Raw genomic sequence first — 17153 nt, forward strand, 5'->3', positions numbered from 1 at the left:
ACAGCAATCCCAGAGGGAGTACTCACCAGTCTATACTGCAGGACCTGAGAAGCCAGGCCCAATCTTCCCCCATCACGGTGGGTAGTGCCTCTGTGGACCTTCAAGGACCGGGTCCCCCATCTTGGGGTCCACACCCTTGGGCCTGTAAAGCACCCTTTGGGTTATCTTGGGCAAGAAAATGACCAGAATACCACTATCCAATAGTCTAGCGCTTAAATAGGACACATTACAAGCAAAACCTCATTCTTGCATCGAGGCTCGGGTACCATTCCTTTAGCTTCGTGCTATCCGAACGGATCAGATTACAACGTCCACACTGGGACGCTCAACTGACGAAATTTTGAAAAGCTTCCCATTCATGACCATCACCTGAAGACACTGTCGAAAAAACAAAACCTTCTTGCTATTGGTTGCCAGTGACCAATCACCTAGAGATAGCATATAACCCAGATAATCATGAATAACTGCTCTGTGTCCCGTGATGTATGATAAAGAAATACCAGTGTTGAACGCTAATGTATCTATCCATGTAACTGCTTGCCAACAAACCTACAACATTCGAATAGGCAATTTAAACCTAAACTGCATACGATTGCTGGTTGTAATAAGCTACATACAACTGCATTTTTTCTCTTTTTAAATAAGACTTTCTGTATATGAGAGACACACAGTGTGTGCTTGGTAACAGCTCACCGACATTACAAGCAAAGGTTCTCAGATCTTCAAATTACAATAAAGAAAAATGGACTTGTGCAATACAGAGATTTAATGACAAACTGTATAAGTATTAAGCTGGTGGGCTATGATCGCTGTGATGCATGTGAAGGCTGCGCCTTTCAACTGTGGCTGAAGCAGAACTTTAAATGCGCAAGTATAGGTAATTGACATTTTTACCTGTAAAATCTTTTTCTTGTAGGACCTTCATCCTAGAAAGCTTAGGACAAAAAGATGGCAAAAGAATATCTTGATTCAGGTGAAATGAAGAAACCAGCATAGGTATAAAAAAAAATAAGAAAGGGAGGATGACAGCACTCAACTGCACCTTATCCTGATTAAGAATCAGGAAAAACTCCTTGCAGAAGATCACAGTCAATTCTGAGACCTTGAAAAAGTGATCACAACCAAAAAGAAAACCATGCTTCTAAGAAGCAACAAGGTAATTTCCTAAAGAGATTCAAAAGAGGTAAAATCGTACAAAACCCCCTTTATGGGACTTTTAAAGCAGATATAACAATAGTGTGTATATCAATAAAAGGCTAGTATGCCAAGTTTATTACTAAAGATCCACAAAGTATACAAATACAATACATACACAAAATACTGTATACACATTATTACATATACACTGCTGAAAGTATTAAAACCCCATGTGTCCATAATATATAAAAAAAAATTGTAGTATGTCTGTAATTTCTTCCAGAGCAAATTGGGTGGTATAATCCACATGTCACTCTGTACAAAGGCATTTACGAAGGAAAGAAATGCGCTAGTCTCTAAAACAGAATGGCCAAGGCCAACATCTTTAGTACCCAAATCCAGAAACATCTTCACAGCAGATTAGAGAAAAGCCAAAATGTGCTCCATGACACACTGTCTGTATAAGCCTCACATCAAGCAAAATAGGCCTTCCATGTACAGTGTACAGGTACACCTTCCTGCAGGTCAACTTTCTTGCCTTGAGGAGGGTAGGAATTGCAGAGTCAGAAACCCCCCATACCTCAAGACTTGGGTTTAAACAGCCATACTGTCAAAGCCAGTGACCATAAAACAGGGTGGAAGATGAAACCCTGGGACGACAAATCTGGCCAATCTGAACGAGCCCACTTTTCTGCCAGGATATTTATATCTGCATACCACATTCTTCTTAGCCAGGTTTCTGTGACCAGAATCCCCACCTCTAGCCTATGCAAAAGGTGAGAAAGAAGCTGCAATGGAGAAAAGATACAGATATGCTGATCCCAAAGAGTCACCAGGGAACACAACGCAAATGGCTGAGAATCTCTGGTTCGGGACACAAATTTGTCCAGTTTCTTGACGAATCTGGATGCCAAGACATCCACATCCAGTGTCCCCCAATACAGACAAATCTCTGTAAACACGTCAGGGTGAAGGGCGTGTTATCTCAGATTCAGCTGCTGCCAGCTGAGAAAGTGCCTGCCAATTCTCCACACCAGGAATGTGCATGGCAGGGAGGATCAGAAAGTAAAGCTTTGCCAAGACAGAAATCAAATCTGCTTCTTTCTGTACAGCATGACTTTTTGTCACTCTTACACAACTTTGATTACTCTGAGGACCACATTCCCTTAAGGTCTCCCTAGCTCGACAAGCTGGCTTTCATTGTCTAAACCTTCCATTTTAACAAAAAGATCTCCCGGTATCCAGTTTCTGCATCGATATACCATTCCAGGGCCCACCAGGTATTGGGAGTCATATGCATTGGCAGGTCCAAGGAATCCTGACATTTGTCTCATACCAACAGAATATTGAGTTGAAGAGATCAGGAGTGAAACTGAGCATCGGGGACTGCATCAAAGGCAGCTACCATCTTCCCCAGAAGCATGCAGATGTGAGTCAAGGAACTTTCCAAAGACCCCAGGAACTCCAGCTGGGATTGAATAGACAGGCACTTCTCCTGTAGAAGCAGTACCTTCGTATGTGCTTTGTCTAAGACTAAATACTCCAGATGTTTCGTCAGAACCAAGGCTGACACCTGAAGGTTCTGCACCCAATCAAACCTTTCCAGAACCTGTACCATCTGTTTGGATATTTAATGTCAACTTCCAAGCTGTTTTTTCCTTGAGAAGCAAGTAGTCTAGTACCCCACAATGGGGATACCACGGGTCCTCAAAAACCAGAAAAGAGCCAGAAACTTTGTAAAAACTTGAGGTCATGGACAGACTTAACTGTAATGCTGCAAACTGACCAGGAAGTTCCCTGATGGAAGCCAAGCATTCTCCAAGCCTGGTGACTCCTTTCTGAATATTTGTGACTTTAGGAAATTGCTGAGCACCCACGCAGAGTCCAGGTAGCAACCTTACAAACATGAACAGAAGCATTCTACTGAACAGGCCAAGAAGCGCTAGCACACTTGGTGGAATGGGCCTCGACCAGAAAAGGAGGAACCTTGCCCTGAATACTACAGGCCTGGGAAAGGAGCTGATGAATCTGCTTAGAAACTGTAGATCAATAAGTAGCCTGACCATTTGAAGCACCTGCAGGTAGAACAAACAGGGAATCAGACTGCCTAAATGAACCTGCAGACTTCAGATAAACTCGGACAGCTCGAAAATCATGCAAAGTGTGATGCACCTACTCCTTTGAATGCATAAAATTAAAATAAAAGGATGGTGGAAAAATGTTCTGATTTAGGAGGAACTAAGAAACCACCTTAGGTAGAAACGAAGACCAACACCACCTTATTCTCACAGGAAAGCACAGCCAGTTCTGAGACCCTGCGAGCCAAGGTAATAGTTACCAGAAAGACAACTTCACGTGTAAGAAGTGACAAGGATCTCTCAAAGAGGTTCAAAAGGGAGGTCTGCAAAACAAATAAGACTGAAATCAGGTCACACTGAGACAAAGGGGAGGGACCATACAGGCAGAACGATCCCTTGCACAAAGGCTTTAACTAAAAAATAAAATAAGGGATAAGTCTCTCAAACAAAATGGCTAGGAAGCAGAGACATCCCCACACCAGGCTGTCCCTGTCAGGGATAAAACTTACGAGCCTCACACCAGGCGAAATAAGTATTTTATGTACCTAAAAGGTCTTAAGGAGGGTAGGAGCCACAGAAAGATCCCTGTCCCTCAAGACTTGGGTTTCAACAGTCATGCTGTCAAAGCCAGTGACCGTAAAGCAGAATGGTAGATCAGACCCCGCAACAGTAAATCTGAAAGAGGCCACAGATCATCTGCCAGGGGATTATGCCTACCACATTCCTTTTGGCCATTCCTATATCCTGCGTAACAAATATAGAAGCAGCAGAGGTGGAGGGAAGGCATAGGTCAGGGAAAACTGGTCCCAAGGAGTCACCAGGGCATCTACTGCAAATACTCCAAAAGAAAAAAACAAAACAAAAAAGAAATTGATACTAATACAGCCTAAAGAGTTAACTCGTTAGGGTGTATTAGTATCAATTTCTTTTTTTCTTTTGGAGTATATATGGTTTTGATTATACCCCCGCTATATAGTCGGTGAGAATTACATTAAATAAAGACAAGACTCCCTAGGTGCTTTTGTTTGGTATACATCTACTGCAAATGCCTGGTGATCGCTGGTTCACGACACAAGCATGTCTAGTTTTTGTTGAATCTGGATGCTAGGGCTGAAACGATTAATCGATATTATCGATAATAATCGATAATGAAAATCGTTGTCAATGATTTTCATTATCGATTAGTTGGTCCGCACCATGCGATCCACGGAGTGGTCCGCGGCCTTTCCTTTCCTTTTCGGCCTAGCTCCGGAGCTGGCGACCATCTTGGTACACCCGGCGGCGGCGAGCTGCGCGCTGGCGTCACCCCCAGCGCGTTGTTCAGCTTGTGTCAGCCCAAGTGAAGGAATTCTGGAGGAGTCACGCTGGATGCCTTGCCTGCCCTCATTCAAAACTTCTTTTATGCAGGTACCACTACATTTATTACCTAATCTAACCTAATAACTAACTACTATCTATTAGATAGTAGTTAGTTATTATCTAATCCTATCTAAGCCTTTCCACTTGCTCGGCACAGCCACATTGTTGATTTAAATAAAAAGGTACAACACTATCTCTCCCCCCCAATAAAATGCAGCTTATTACAAGCATAAAAACATAGCATATCACTGACGATTTGCGCCAATAGGCATCCCGGGACTCATCACGGCGGTCTGTTTGGAGGAACTTTGATCGGTGCTGAGATGGCGCAAATCATCAGTGATATGCTGACTATGTTTTATGATAGTTTTATACCTTTTATTGAAATAAAATGTGGCTGTAGGGGGCGGGGATAGTGTTATTTTTTTTTTGCTGATCCGAAAATTGATCCGATCCGTGACTCTGATCCGAGGAACGATCCGATACGTGAGTTTTTTGATCCGTTGCACCCCTAGTCCGCACCTTCCCCCCTGCCGGTCCGTTAGAATTCTGTGTTTCCTCCCGTGTCCTGTGCATGCACCACATCCATGAGCACGCAGCTACGCCTGCTTGCATTCTCAACCCAGCTGACGTCCCGCCAGCGAACGCGCCTGCGCTGCTTTTGGCTCCTCCTCCCCCCTCTACCCAGCAGCCTTCCGATAGACCCGCCGCAGAGCGCAGGCGCGGCAAGCCCTCGCCGGGCCGCTTTCCAGCGCTGCCATGATTGGAGGCTGTGCACATGCTTGCATCCATCTCCCGGCTTCAGGGTGCCCTTCGCTCCATTCAGAGGAGTCGGCCGAGTCACGTGTGGCGGGTCCGGACTGAGACTCCGCCCCACACCACCCCGGCACACCGAGGAGGAACTGCTGTCACCATGAAGCGGTGAGAAAACCTGAGACACCGGATGGGGGGAGGGGAGCACTGAGAGGAGGCGGGGCAGTGACACCATGTGAGAGGGGAGGAATGTGTCATCTATACTGGGGGGACACATGTGTGTGTGTGTATGTATATATATATATATATATATATATATATATATATATATATATATATATATATATATATATATATATATATATATATATATATATATATATATTTCTCCCCTTTTTCACTTTTTTTTTAATCCAATTAATCGAAAAAATAATCGGCCGATTAATCGATTATGAAAATAATCGTTAGTTTCACCCCTGCTGGATGCCAAGAGATCCACGACTGGTGGCCTCCAGCACAGGGAAATCTCTGTGAAAACCTCGGGGTGAAGAACCCCTTCTCCTGGATTCAACTGCTGATGACCAAGACAGTCTGCATGGCACATTTTTTCATGCCGGCAATGCACACAGTTAGAGGGCCAGAACGTGAAGTTCTGCCCAAGACCAGATCCGGTCCACTTCTGCTTGAGCGGGTCAGGTAAGTAAAACAGGGAGATGGGGAGGGCCGGCATTGTCGGATGTTTTTTCACCTTAATGCATAGAATACCTTTACAACCCCTTTAACGAATCATGAGCTGGACGTACCTGGAGCAGTAGGACTGTTCCCTATGGGGTTGATTTACTAAAGGCAAATCCACAGTGCACTACAAGTGTACACTGCAAGTGCACTTGGAATTACAGTCACTGTAGACCTGAGGGAAAGATCTGAAATGCGGGAAAGCTCTGCTGATTTCTATCATCCAAGCATGTGCAAGCAAAAATGCATTTTTTTATTTTCCTTGAATGCCCCCCTCGGATCTACAGAGACTGCACTTGCAGTGCACTTGTGGTGCACAGTGGATTTGCCTTTAGTAAATAAACCCCTATGCGTCTAGGATGCGTCTGTTGCTTCCTTAACACTGAATGTGGGGAAAGAGCACTTCAAACATTCCACCAAGCAGTCAATGTTCAGTCCCAAACCTCTCTGGATGGAAGGAGGAGCCTGCAATGTTGCTGAAATACACTTGATCCTGCTGTAGGCTGACACATCATGCAACATGTGCAGTTAGTCGCAGAGTGCTTTAGTTGTCCAATTTCTCCATACTTTTTAGACTTGGTATGTGCCGTTAAAGTCCACCTTTCAACTACTGCTTAACCACTTAACAACCGCCCTATAGCCAAATGACGGCTACAGGGCGGTTTCTTAACTCTGGGAGGCCGTCATATGACGTCCTCCCAGAATTCCGCTCTTGCGCGCCCCCTGGGGCGCGCACTCGAGAGCATCCGTGACCGCCGGGTCCACAGGACCCGGCGCATCACAGTAAACGGCCGCTCATAGCGGCCGTTTACCACGTGATCGCTCCGTCAAATGACGGAGTGATCACTTGTAAACAAACCGGCGTCATAACATGATTCCTCCCTCCCCCTCTCTGTACCGATCGGAACAGCGGAGGGGGAAAAGATCGGTGTCAGCAGTGATGTGGGCTGCATCTGCAGTGCCCACATCGCTGCTCACCAAAAATTAACCCCTGCAATACCCTGCAACACCCGCCAATACCCTGCAACACCCGCCAATACCCTGCAACACCCGCCAATACCATGCAACACCCGCCAATACCATGCAACACCCGCCAATACCATGCAACACCCGCCAATACCATGCAACACTCTGCAATGCTCTGCAACACCCTCCAATATCCTGCAATGCTCTGCAACGCAATACTCTGCAACGCCATACTCTGAGATACCCAGCCATACCCAGCCATAGTCGGTGATACCCTGCAATACCCAGCCATAGACAACCCCCCCCCCCCCCCCGCCATCCTCCGGTGCTTCTACCGACTCACCAATACGATCAAATCCAGAATCTTTTTTGTTTTTTTTTTTCGTTTTTGTTTTTCAGGCTTCCCAGCTTAGAGGTGAGATGCTGGGTCTTATTGACCCCATATCTCACTGTAAAGAGGACCTGTCATGCCATATTCCTATTACAAGGGATGTTTACATTCCTTGTAATAGGAATAAAAGTGATCAAAAAAATTATTTTTGGGGAAAAAAATGTCAAACTAAAATAAATAAAGTAAAATGAATAAAAATTTTTTTTTTTTTAAAGCGCCCCTGTCCCCATGTGCTCGCATGCAGAAGCTTTAACTTTACTGTGTTTGTTTTGTTTTTTTAAGCACAAAACTGTTTTTTTTTCCAAAAAAAAGCATTCGAAAAATTGCTGTGCAAATACCGTGCGAGATAAAAAGTTGCAACAACCACTATTGTATTCTCCAGGGTGTTTGCTAAAAAAAAAATATATAATGTTTTGGGATTCCATGTAATTTTCTAGCAAATAAATGATGATTTTTACATGTAGGAGAGAAATGTCAGAATTGTCCTGGGTGCTCCAGAACGCCTGATGGCGCTCCCTGCATGTTGGGCCTCTGTATGTGGCCACACTGTGTAAAAGTCTCACACATGTGGTATCGCCGTACTCGGGAGTAATAGCAGAATGTGTTTTGGGGTGTAATTTGTGGTATGCATATGCTGTGTGTGAGAAATAACCTGATAATATGACAATTTTGTGGAAAAAAAAAAAAAGGAAAAAAAATCTTGATTTTGCAAAGAATTGTGGGAAAAAATGACAACTTCAAAAAACTCACCATCCCTTTTACTAAATACCTTGGAATGTCTTCTTTCCAAAAAGGGGTCATTTGGGGGGGTATTTGTACTTTTCTGGCATGTTAAGGCCCATACACACGATCAGACTTTTTGACAACAAACATGCAAATTAGCTGTTTTGGAGCAACATCCGACCGTGTGTACGCTCCATCGGACAAACTTTTAGGGTTTTCAGCGGACTTTTGTTGGCTGTGTGAACGGACAAACTTTCTGGCAACAAAAGTCCGATGGAGAAAAGTCTGATTGTGTGTACAGAAAACGATAGGACTTTTGTACAAAGTACAAACAGGCATGCTCAGAACCAATGCAAAAGATCAGACAACAATACAGAAGTTGACCAAAGGTGGCGGTAAAGAGCAGAAAAACCACGGGATTTGGTGAAAGTTGGCTAAAAAAAGTCCTGCCGTGTGTATGCATACAAGTTCTCGGCCGACGCCCTTTGTACAAAAATCCACAGGAAAGTTTGTACAAAGTCCGATCGTGTGTATGAGGCTTTAGGGTCTCAAGAATTGAAATAGGCCGTCAGTACTTCAGGTGTGATCAATTTTCAGATATTGGCGCCATAGCTTGTGGACTCTATAACTTTCACAAAGACCAAATAATATCCACCAATTTGTACTTATTTTTACCAAAGATATGTAGTGGTATAAATTTTGGCCAAAATTTATGAAGAAAAAATTACTAATCTGCAAAATTTTATAACAGAAACAAAGAAAAATTCATTTTTTTTTTTACAGAATTTTCTGTATTTTTTCTTTTATAGCACAAAAAATAAAAAACCCAGCGGTGATTAAATACCACCAAAAGAAAGCTCCATTTGTGTGAAAAAAAGGACAAAAATTTCATATAGGTCCAGTGTTGCATGACTGAGTAATTGTCATTCAAAATGTGAGAGCACCGAAAGCTGCAAATTGGTCTGGTTATTAAGGGTGTTTAAGTGCCCAGTGGTCAAGTGGTTAAATTTTCACAAAAAAATACAGTAAAATCATTATTAGCACACACAAACACAACATGACTTATAAAATTCCTGCTAAATCTAAAAGATAACTGTACTGAGTATTGGCGGACCACAGAGACACTTGCTTGAGATTACCGACGAGCTTGGGTTTAGGTTCAGTCTGAATCTGTAAGTTGGTTGTCATTGCTGGATCAATAAGCTTTGGGCATGAGATTCCCCTCTCTGCAGAGGATGTACACAAAGGGATGAGGGTGCTCATGACATCACTGAGCTAACTATGTCTCTGTGGTAATGGACATAGTGGGGTTGATTTACTAAAACTGAAAACTGCAAAATCTAGCGCAGCTCTGCATAGAAACCAATCCGCTTCCAGGTTTTTTTTGTCAAAGCTTAACAATCTGAAGTTAGAAGCTGATTAGCTACCATGCACAGCTGCACCAGATTTTGCACTCTCCAGCTTTAGTAAATCACCCCCCTTAGGTTAGGAATAAATGGTTTCCTTGTTCTAGCCCGTGTGTTAGCTGAAGATGATGCTTCTTTTGCATGCTATACAGCTACTCACCCTGCTGCCACCAGCACTTGTTTGAGAGTCATCTGTTGTACTCAATTTTCGTGGTCTTCCTCTTCTGCCTGCTGGTATTTCTTCTTTGGCTTCTGATGTTTCATCTGATTTCTTCCTCTTGAGATCAACATCTGCCTTTAAAGCTTGTACTCTTTTTCTGTTAGCCACAGGGGTGGACACCTGGGGAGGCTCTTCTTTGGCTGATGTTCTACTTGTCCTTCCTTTCCTTGAGGTCTCTTCATCTGCTCTCTTCTTTGTACCCTCACTTAGTTTCTCTTCCACCTCTGTGTTTTCTGTCTCCTTTCCACTATCCTCTGTTGAGGTCTTTCTTCTAGTTTTTGAGGACGATCTTTCAGATTCTGAAAGCTCCTTTTTTGGTTTAAGGTCTCCTGCATGCTCACTTTCAGTTTTTTCATCTGCTTTCACATTTCTCCGTGTTCTTCGAGGGGTGTTTTGTCCAGCTGTATTTTCCTTAGTGGTATCTGTAGTAGTCTCTTCAACTACCTCTTCCTTTGAGAGCCTTCTTGTCCTCGCAGATCTTTTGCCTTGGTCTTCTCCCAATTGTGTATCTTCCGATTTTGAATTTCTCCTTTTTCTGGTGACTGTTTCTTTCACGGTTTCTTCTTTATCAACAATATCTTTCCCCTTGCTACCTCTTTGTGTTCTTTTTGTTGTTTGGGCTTCAGCTGTGTTGCAACTCTCCAGACTTCCTTTATTATCATCTAATTTCTGCTCTTTGTAGCTTTTTCGTGTCCTTCTTGGTAGCTTTCCCATGTCATCTTCCTCAATATTTCCAACTTCTGGTGCATCTGATTCTGGCATTTCCTCTTTGGAATGTTTTCGTGTTCTTTTAGGAAGTGAGCTACTTCCTGAATTGTCTTCCAAAGTGTGTTCACTATTTGTTTCTTTATTTTTCTGATTGCCTCTTAAGTTTATGGCACGCTTGGATCTCCCGGCTTGCTCTTCTTTTTGTGAATCTTCTTTAGCTTCTTCCTTCACGGTCCTCCGCTGCCTTGTGTTTGCAGAATTTTGATCACCTGGACAGGTTTTATTGACTTCATTTCGGCTTGCCTTTGTGTTTGCCCCTTCAGGTTTCTCATGTTCCAAAGGCTCTGAAGTGGAAATATGGGAAGTCCTTGTTCTTCTGCCTCTTGGACCTTTGTTTCCACCATCTTGCAAGTCATTGGTTCTTGGGGTTGGAATCTTGAAGTCATCTTGTGTTTCCAAATTAGCACCACTGGCTTTAGATTCTGCCTCATCTGCAACATCATTGGATATGGTTTCTTGTGTATTATCCTGTTTTGTTTTGGTAGCAGTTTGTCTTTTGCCTCTGACAGGATTTTTGTTCTTAGGAGCAAAAACAGTCTCTGACTGTTCTGGGAGGTCCAGAATCCTGGACTCATTACTTTCAGTCATTTTTGAAGATGTTGAGACATTTTTATCCTCATTAGGCTCCAACAATGTTGGGGAAACATCTCTTTCTTGGTTGCTCTCCATTTGACCTACACTTAGCTCCATGGAGGTAGGTCCAGTCACATTCGCAAATTCTGATCTTAGACCTATCTTCTCAGGGTGATTATCTGAAAGGGTTTCAAAGACATCGCTCTTCTTATACTTCTCAGGAGCTGAGCCAAAGCCTTTTTTGGATTCATCTTGCTTTTCTTCTTCTTGCATCTTAACTATACTTTTCCTACTTGGTTGCTTTCTCCTTATCTCGTTATCTTCTGATGTTGATGGTTCAGCCTCCATGGCTATTCTGCTGGATCTCTTTCGAGACGCTGTTGGGATGACCAATTCATTCTTCGTTTTAGCTTCGGTCTCGGATTCTTCAATTGCTTTTCTCCTTCCTCCTCTTCTTCTTCTACCTTCTTTCTCTGGCTCAATTTCCTCCCTCCTTTCAGGGACCACAATCCTGGGTCCAGACTGTCCCAATTCACCTGCATGCAATTCAGCCGTTTCTTCTGGTGCTGAATGTGCTGCAGGAGCAGCTTGTTTTGACAGCTGTACTTTTTCAGTTGAAATCTGCAAAGAAAACACATGCAAACATTAACAAATTAGAATTGTTATTACCGTTGGGTCCAGTCACAGTAAATAAATTGTGTTTTACAGTTTTTCACAAGATGGTGGTAGGTCAAATAATTTTCACACTGGTCAAAGTCTTTTTCTTTTGTTTAATTATTCCCACCTCCCACAGGTTTTAGGAGCTTGCAACATCCAAGTATTTTACATTTACATTACATAGCTAGCATTAGAAGCAAGGTCACTTGATGGCAGCAAGGGGCAGATCCTGGAAATCAATTAGGGAGGTCTTTTTGCTGAGAGATAAAAGGAGATTCAATCCACCATAAAAAGAAATAACAGTTTTGGGTGGACTGACAGATTAATACACAGAAAAGACAAAAATTGTACTAATGATCAGTTTAATCCCGGTGTTATTACTTATAAACTATACTTCTTTTGCCTTCCAAGACTCCAAACTCCTGTGAATAAGGCTGAAACACTTGAACTGCAGAAAGCTTATTTAGTTCACTTCCCAAACAAGCACGTCCAATACACAGAACAGTTGAGCAAATACTGTAGCAGGAGTGTTGACACTATGTAACATTCTTGTTGAAGTAATATAAAATTTAAAGCTGAACTTGTAAGAATTCAGGCAAAATGTAAACCAAGTGCAAAAGTCAATCTGTGCAACCACAAATAAAATACAAGAATTCAAATATAAGACTTTACAACAAATAAATCTTCTGAGTTGCTGCTATCACTGTCATTGGCTGCGAGTGCTGATCAGATGCTGGTTTTCCAGCATGCTCGGTTGACAGAAGCTGGTCCTGAGACAAGGAGCTGTACACCCGGGCTAAGTTCCTGCCAAACCGACCATTTTTGGATGATTTTTTTCTCCTTGTGTATCCAGCTTAAGACAGATAATCTACAAAAACTTAACAGTAGCCAGAGGGGCTATATAGGCTTGTGTGTGCGGTTTTCAGCAGGGGGCACATGGGGGGATCGTAAGCGTCATGAATGGAAAAGCAGCTACCTGTCATATGCCTAACAAACACTGGATAGTTCCTCCCAGTGGCCCATTCAAAACATAAAATGTGTCACAGCCCAGCTTCTGCATTAATGAGATGGTACAGTGTATACGACAAGAATACCTTTGGTGTATTGTTTTTGTAACCCGTATCTTTGTGTCATGACCATGAATTAAGCCCAAGAAGAAATCAGAATGACGAATCCCTGAGTCGTGCAAGGTACATGAAAAATAAAAAAGCACATTACCATAGCAACCCTTGGTGCCCCTGTAATGTACAGCCCCTTGTAACTGGAGAAACCAGAAACATTAGTGACACCAATGTAAACATTACAAATCTCACAGGTTTTTCAAATAACGCTAGAGGAGGAAAAGAAAGATTTAATCCACTAATGACAGTCTGTCTGACAATATTGCCTTAGTTTCAGATACAATTAAAGTGGAACTTCACCCAAAAGGAGAAGTTCTGCTTGTTTGCATCCTACCCCTATCCACTACCACATTTGGCACTTCCAGGTCAAATCGCTGAAGCAATCTGAGCTGGAATTTTGCCCCCCCCCCCCTCGCAGTCTTCTGGGGGAGCCTGGAGCTCCTCTTTAAGGGAAGATTACCCAATAGAGCATTAGTAGGAGTGATTAGCAAAACCACCATAGTGAAAAATTAGGCCGACTGCTGGACACTCAGTATTCTGCAACCCAGCAGCATGAAGAGACTGGTACATTAGCCCTCTGTAAATTTATAGTGCATCATCAAGTCCTCGTCTACATGACATAATGAGGGAAATACAAATTATAGTTGTACAAGATGCAGTATTTGTGTAAAACAGAAAATGAGATTTGTGGTTTACCTGTAAAATCTTTTTCTTGGAGTACATTGTGGGACAGAAAAAAATCTTCATATTCAGAAAAAATAGGGTTATGCTAGGCATAACCCCTCCCCGTTAGGCAAGACTTTAGTTTTTGTAGCAAGTCAAGGAAGAGGAATGGGATCCCTGTGATGTACTCCAAGAAAAGTAAAATAAAAATAAAGTAAAAAGTAAAACAGGTAGGCCAAAAAAAAAAAAATGTTCTTTCTTGTAAATCCCAGGACACATAGGGTACCTTCATATCCATTATGATAGCCTGCAAAACTCGCCAACTTAAGGAAGCATCTTCAGCGGCCTGAACAACACTTAGGCCTCTTTCACACTGATGTCCCGTTCAGGCCCGCCTGTCAGTTTTTCAGGCGGACCTGAACGGGTGCTCCATAGAGGTCTATGGAGCGTCGGATGTCAGCGGTGACATGTCCGCTGACATCCGACCCGCTCCGATCCGAAAAAGTGTAACGGAGGAAAAAGCTATTTTTCCATCCGTCTGCGGATCGGATCGGATGACGACGGGCACTGCGGTCCGTCGTCATCCGATCTCCCATAGGGGAGAGCGGCGCTGTGACAGGTCCGTCCCTGCGCAGTGTGCAGAGACGGAACTGTCATCTCCCTGCTCAGCGGGGATCGGCGGAGTGATCCCCGCTGAGCAAACGGATATCCACGGGGCGGATCAGAACTGATCCGCCCCGTGTGAAAGGACCCTTAGCCAAACTTAGAAAAATTGCAAACCAAAAACCAAATGTTTACAAACTTGAACTACTGATGTCTAATAACAAATAGCTCAGCAAGCACAAACACTGCTGGTAGAATGAGCTGTCACCAAAAATGGTGGAACTTTGTCCTTCAGACTGTAATATATGAGATATAAGCTGATTGAATTATCAAGGTATCGTAGATTTTGAAGCTGTGCAACTCTTGCTTGGGCCTTCCAAAGCACGAAAAGGGAATCCAACTGACCAATTGCAGCAGTCAACTACAGGCAGCACCTAATTGCACTAATCATATCCAAGGCATGAAGAACACTGTCCCCTGGCATCTGAGACTTGGGACAGAAAGAAGGGAGCACATTGTCCTGGCTGAGATAGAAAGGAGAAACCACCATAGGCAGAAAGGATAGTTGAGATTATAGCACCACCTTGTCCGATGGTTCTGCAGGAACAGTTCCTTATAGAACAGAGCAGCCAATTTCAAGAGTGGAGTGGAAATAATGGTAACCAGAAAAATAGTCTTCCTAGTGAGAACTAAGAGTATCCCAGATGGGTTCAAAAGGAGACATCTGCAATACACAAAGTACCATGTTAAAGCAGAACTCCAACCAAAGTGGAATTTCCACTTATCCTATTGCTTCCAACCGCCTCCGCCCCCCCCCCCCCCCGTGCCACATTTGGCAGTTTTTTTGGGGGGGGGGGGTACCTGTTTTTTACTTTTTACAGGTACCCTATCCCCACTCCTGGGAGACATCAGCTGCCGTGCCGACATCGCTGGACTCCAGGACAGGCAAGGGTCCTAATGTTAAAAGTCAGCAGCTACAGTATGTGTAGTAGTATGTGACTTTTAATTTCTAAGCTCCATACACACTATCAGATTTTTTGCTGATTTTTTCCTTCAGATTTACCAAAACCATATAATATGAGGTCAAACCTTAGGAGTTTCAATTTGTATGCAATCAGGCAGGCCCTTGCCCATGGTTTTGGTAAATCTGAAGACAAAAATCAACAGAAAATCTGATAGTGTGTATAGGGCTTTAAAGGGGTGGGCAGAATACCTCTTTAAGGTCCCACTGAGTCAATGGAGCCTTAACCAGTGAAACCTTATGCAAAGCCCCTTACAAAAAAAACTGACTCTAGATAGAAGAAAAGCAAGGATGCGACTCACAAAATACTGATGAGGAGGAAGCTTCACACCATGCGAAATACAATGATTTCCAAGTTCTGTGTGGCTAACCTAAGAAAGGATGATATCTGAGCAGCCCAATTTCTAGTGCCCGAAGAACATCCGGATCGGCTTTGATCGGGTCTCCGCTAAGGTAACCCAGAAGCGATGACCTGACATCGCTTCTGTTTTACCCGGATGTCAACGGTGCCACTTTAAAAAAAATCAAAAGCATTCAAAAACACTGATCTTGGTGTTTTGAATGCTTTTAAGTGCAGAGGAGAGATTTGGGGGTCTTACTGACCCCAGATTCCTTAGTAAAGTGTACCTGCCATATCCCATTGCTGTCACAAGGATGTTTATATTCCTTGTGACAGCAATAAACGTGATAAAAAAGAAAAGAAAATGAAAGCAACAGTGTAAAAATAGAAAGAAAAAAAATGAAAGTGCACTTGTGATCTGCAATTGGGCGTCATATTAAAAATGTATTGGCACCCTGAGCGATTGCAAATACAGTGTATTTTGAATGTGGTGCGGGAAACATGCCTTTCCTGCAGCTGCATTCTGGTGTGAACCAGCCCTAAATCTCCCATTATTTCTTAGCTAACTTGAAAGATTTACAGGATTTCAATATATCTGGATTTGAACTTCACCCAGATCTTAGGGATTGCAATCTACCCATCCTCCTACCAACATGAACATCCACAATCAATCTCCTTTCCTTTCATCCAATACAGACGATGGCACCAAAAAAATAAGTGCATGGAACTAATTAAGTATTCATTTAGTGGTCAGGTGTTCCATTCATGAGAACATCACCATTTCTTGGCCTCACTAATGACATCTGCATACACAATGGGGGACATTTATTAATCCAGTTACATGGCAAAACAATGCTAAACAGGAGCATTGAGCGTCATAGTGAGACAGATTTACTACTAAGTTACAGCTGGAGTCATAACGTTCTCCTTTGGTTGATCTAAAGTCACACTGGTAACCAAATGCAACCGGACCCTGACTACTTCTTAATTTTCCATGTTTGAGCGGACATCTGTCTAGTTTTTAATAATAAATCTGCCATAGAATTGTGAAAACTGTTGCACCTGGCTGCCCAGTAATAGAAACAATTTAAACACCTCTATGGCCTGTATTTGATACACCAACCAAGGCTTGAGAACCAATGAAATTAAATAAACATCACAAGCTTCTCACCTTCGTACTCCCCTCAGGCTGCTCCTTTTTTCTACTTCTGCTCAGACCTACAATACACAACACAAAAGGCCTGTAAATTAAATATCTGCTTTAAAGTGGCCTTATCACCAATATCAACACTAAAATAAAAAGTGTTTACCTTACAAAAGAGGGCTGTAAATGCTTACCTTTACCACTGCCATGCCGCCGAGCAATGCTTTGATGAGGAAACATCCTTTGAGGTTTGCTGGTAAACCAACACTTTTGAAAGTGTTGAACTTCTGTGCCACAGAACCCCCCACCCCCCAATCACTGCTTGCCCCATTGTGTATGTTTGTTTTTATATTCTTGTTTGCTCAGACGTGCAGTTGCTGACAACAGATGTTATTACTGCACAGAAGGATTTTCAAGCACGATGGAATATCTGACAAGGTTGCGGTTTCCCTTTCCAATAAAGAAAAGGTAAACAAGCCTTTTACCTTGTGTGCA

General features: G+C 42.9%; 1 protein-coding gene across 5 annotated transcripts in view; it reads right to left on the reverse strand.

Moving 5' to 3' along the window:
* MDC1 (mediator of DNA damage checkpoint 1) overlaps positions 1-17153 on the reverse strand; it is a 165098-nt gene that overhangs the window by 37354 nt on the left and 110591 nt on the right. For all 5 annotated transcript variants that reach the window (XM_077463035.1, XM_077462870.1, XM_077462953.1 and 2 more), the window contains 2 exons: positions 16686-16732; positions 9709-11730 (listed from right to left, as the gene is read on the reverse strand). In XM_077463035.1, coding sequence (XP_077319161.1) covers positions 9709-11730; positions 16686-16732 — 2069 coding nt within the window. The remainder of the gene's footprint in view (positions 1-9708; positions 11731-16685; positions 16733-17153) is intronic.

The sequence above is a fragment of the Lithobates pipiens genome, unplaced genomic scaffold (assembly GCF_037356315.1).
Source record: "Lithobates pipiens isolate NorthernLeopardFrog02 unplaced genomic scaffold, aLitPip1_a1.2 Scaffold_1, whole genome shotgun sequence".
In the NCBI taxonomy this organism is placed as follows: Eukaryota; Metazoa; Chordata; class Amphibia; order Anura; family Ranidae; genus Lithobates; species Lithobates pipiens.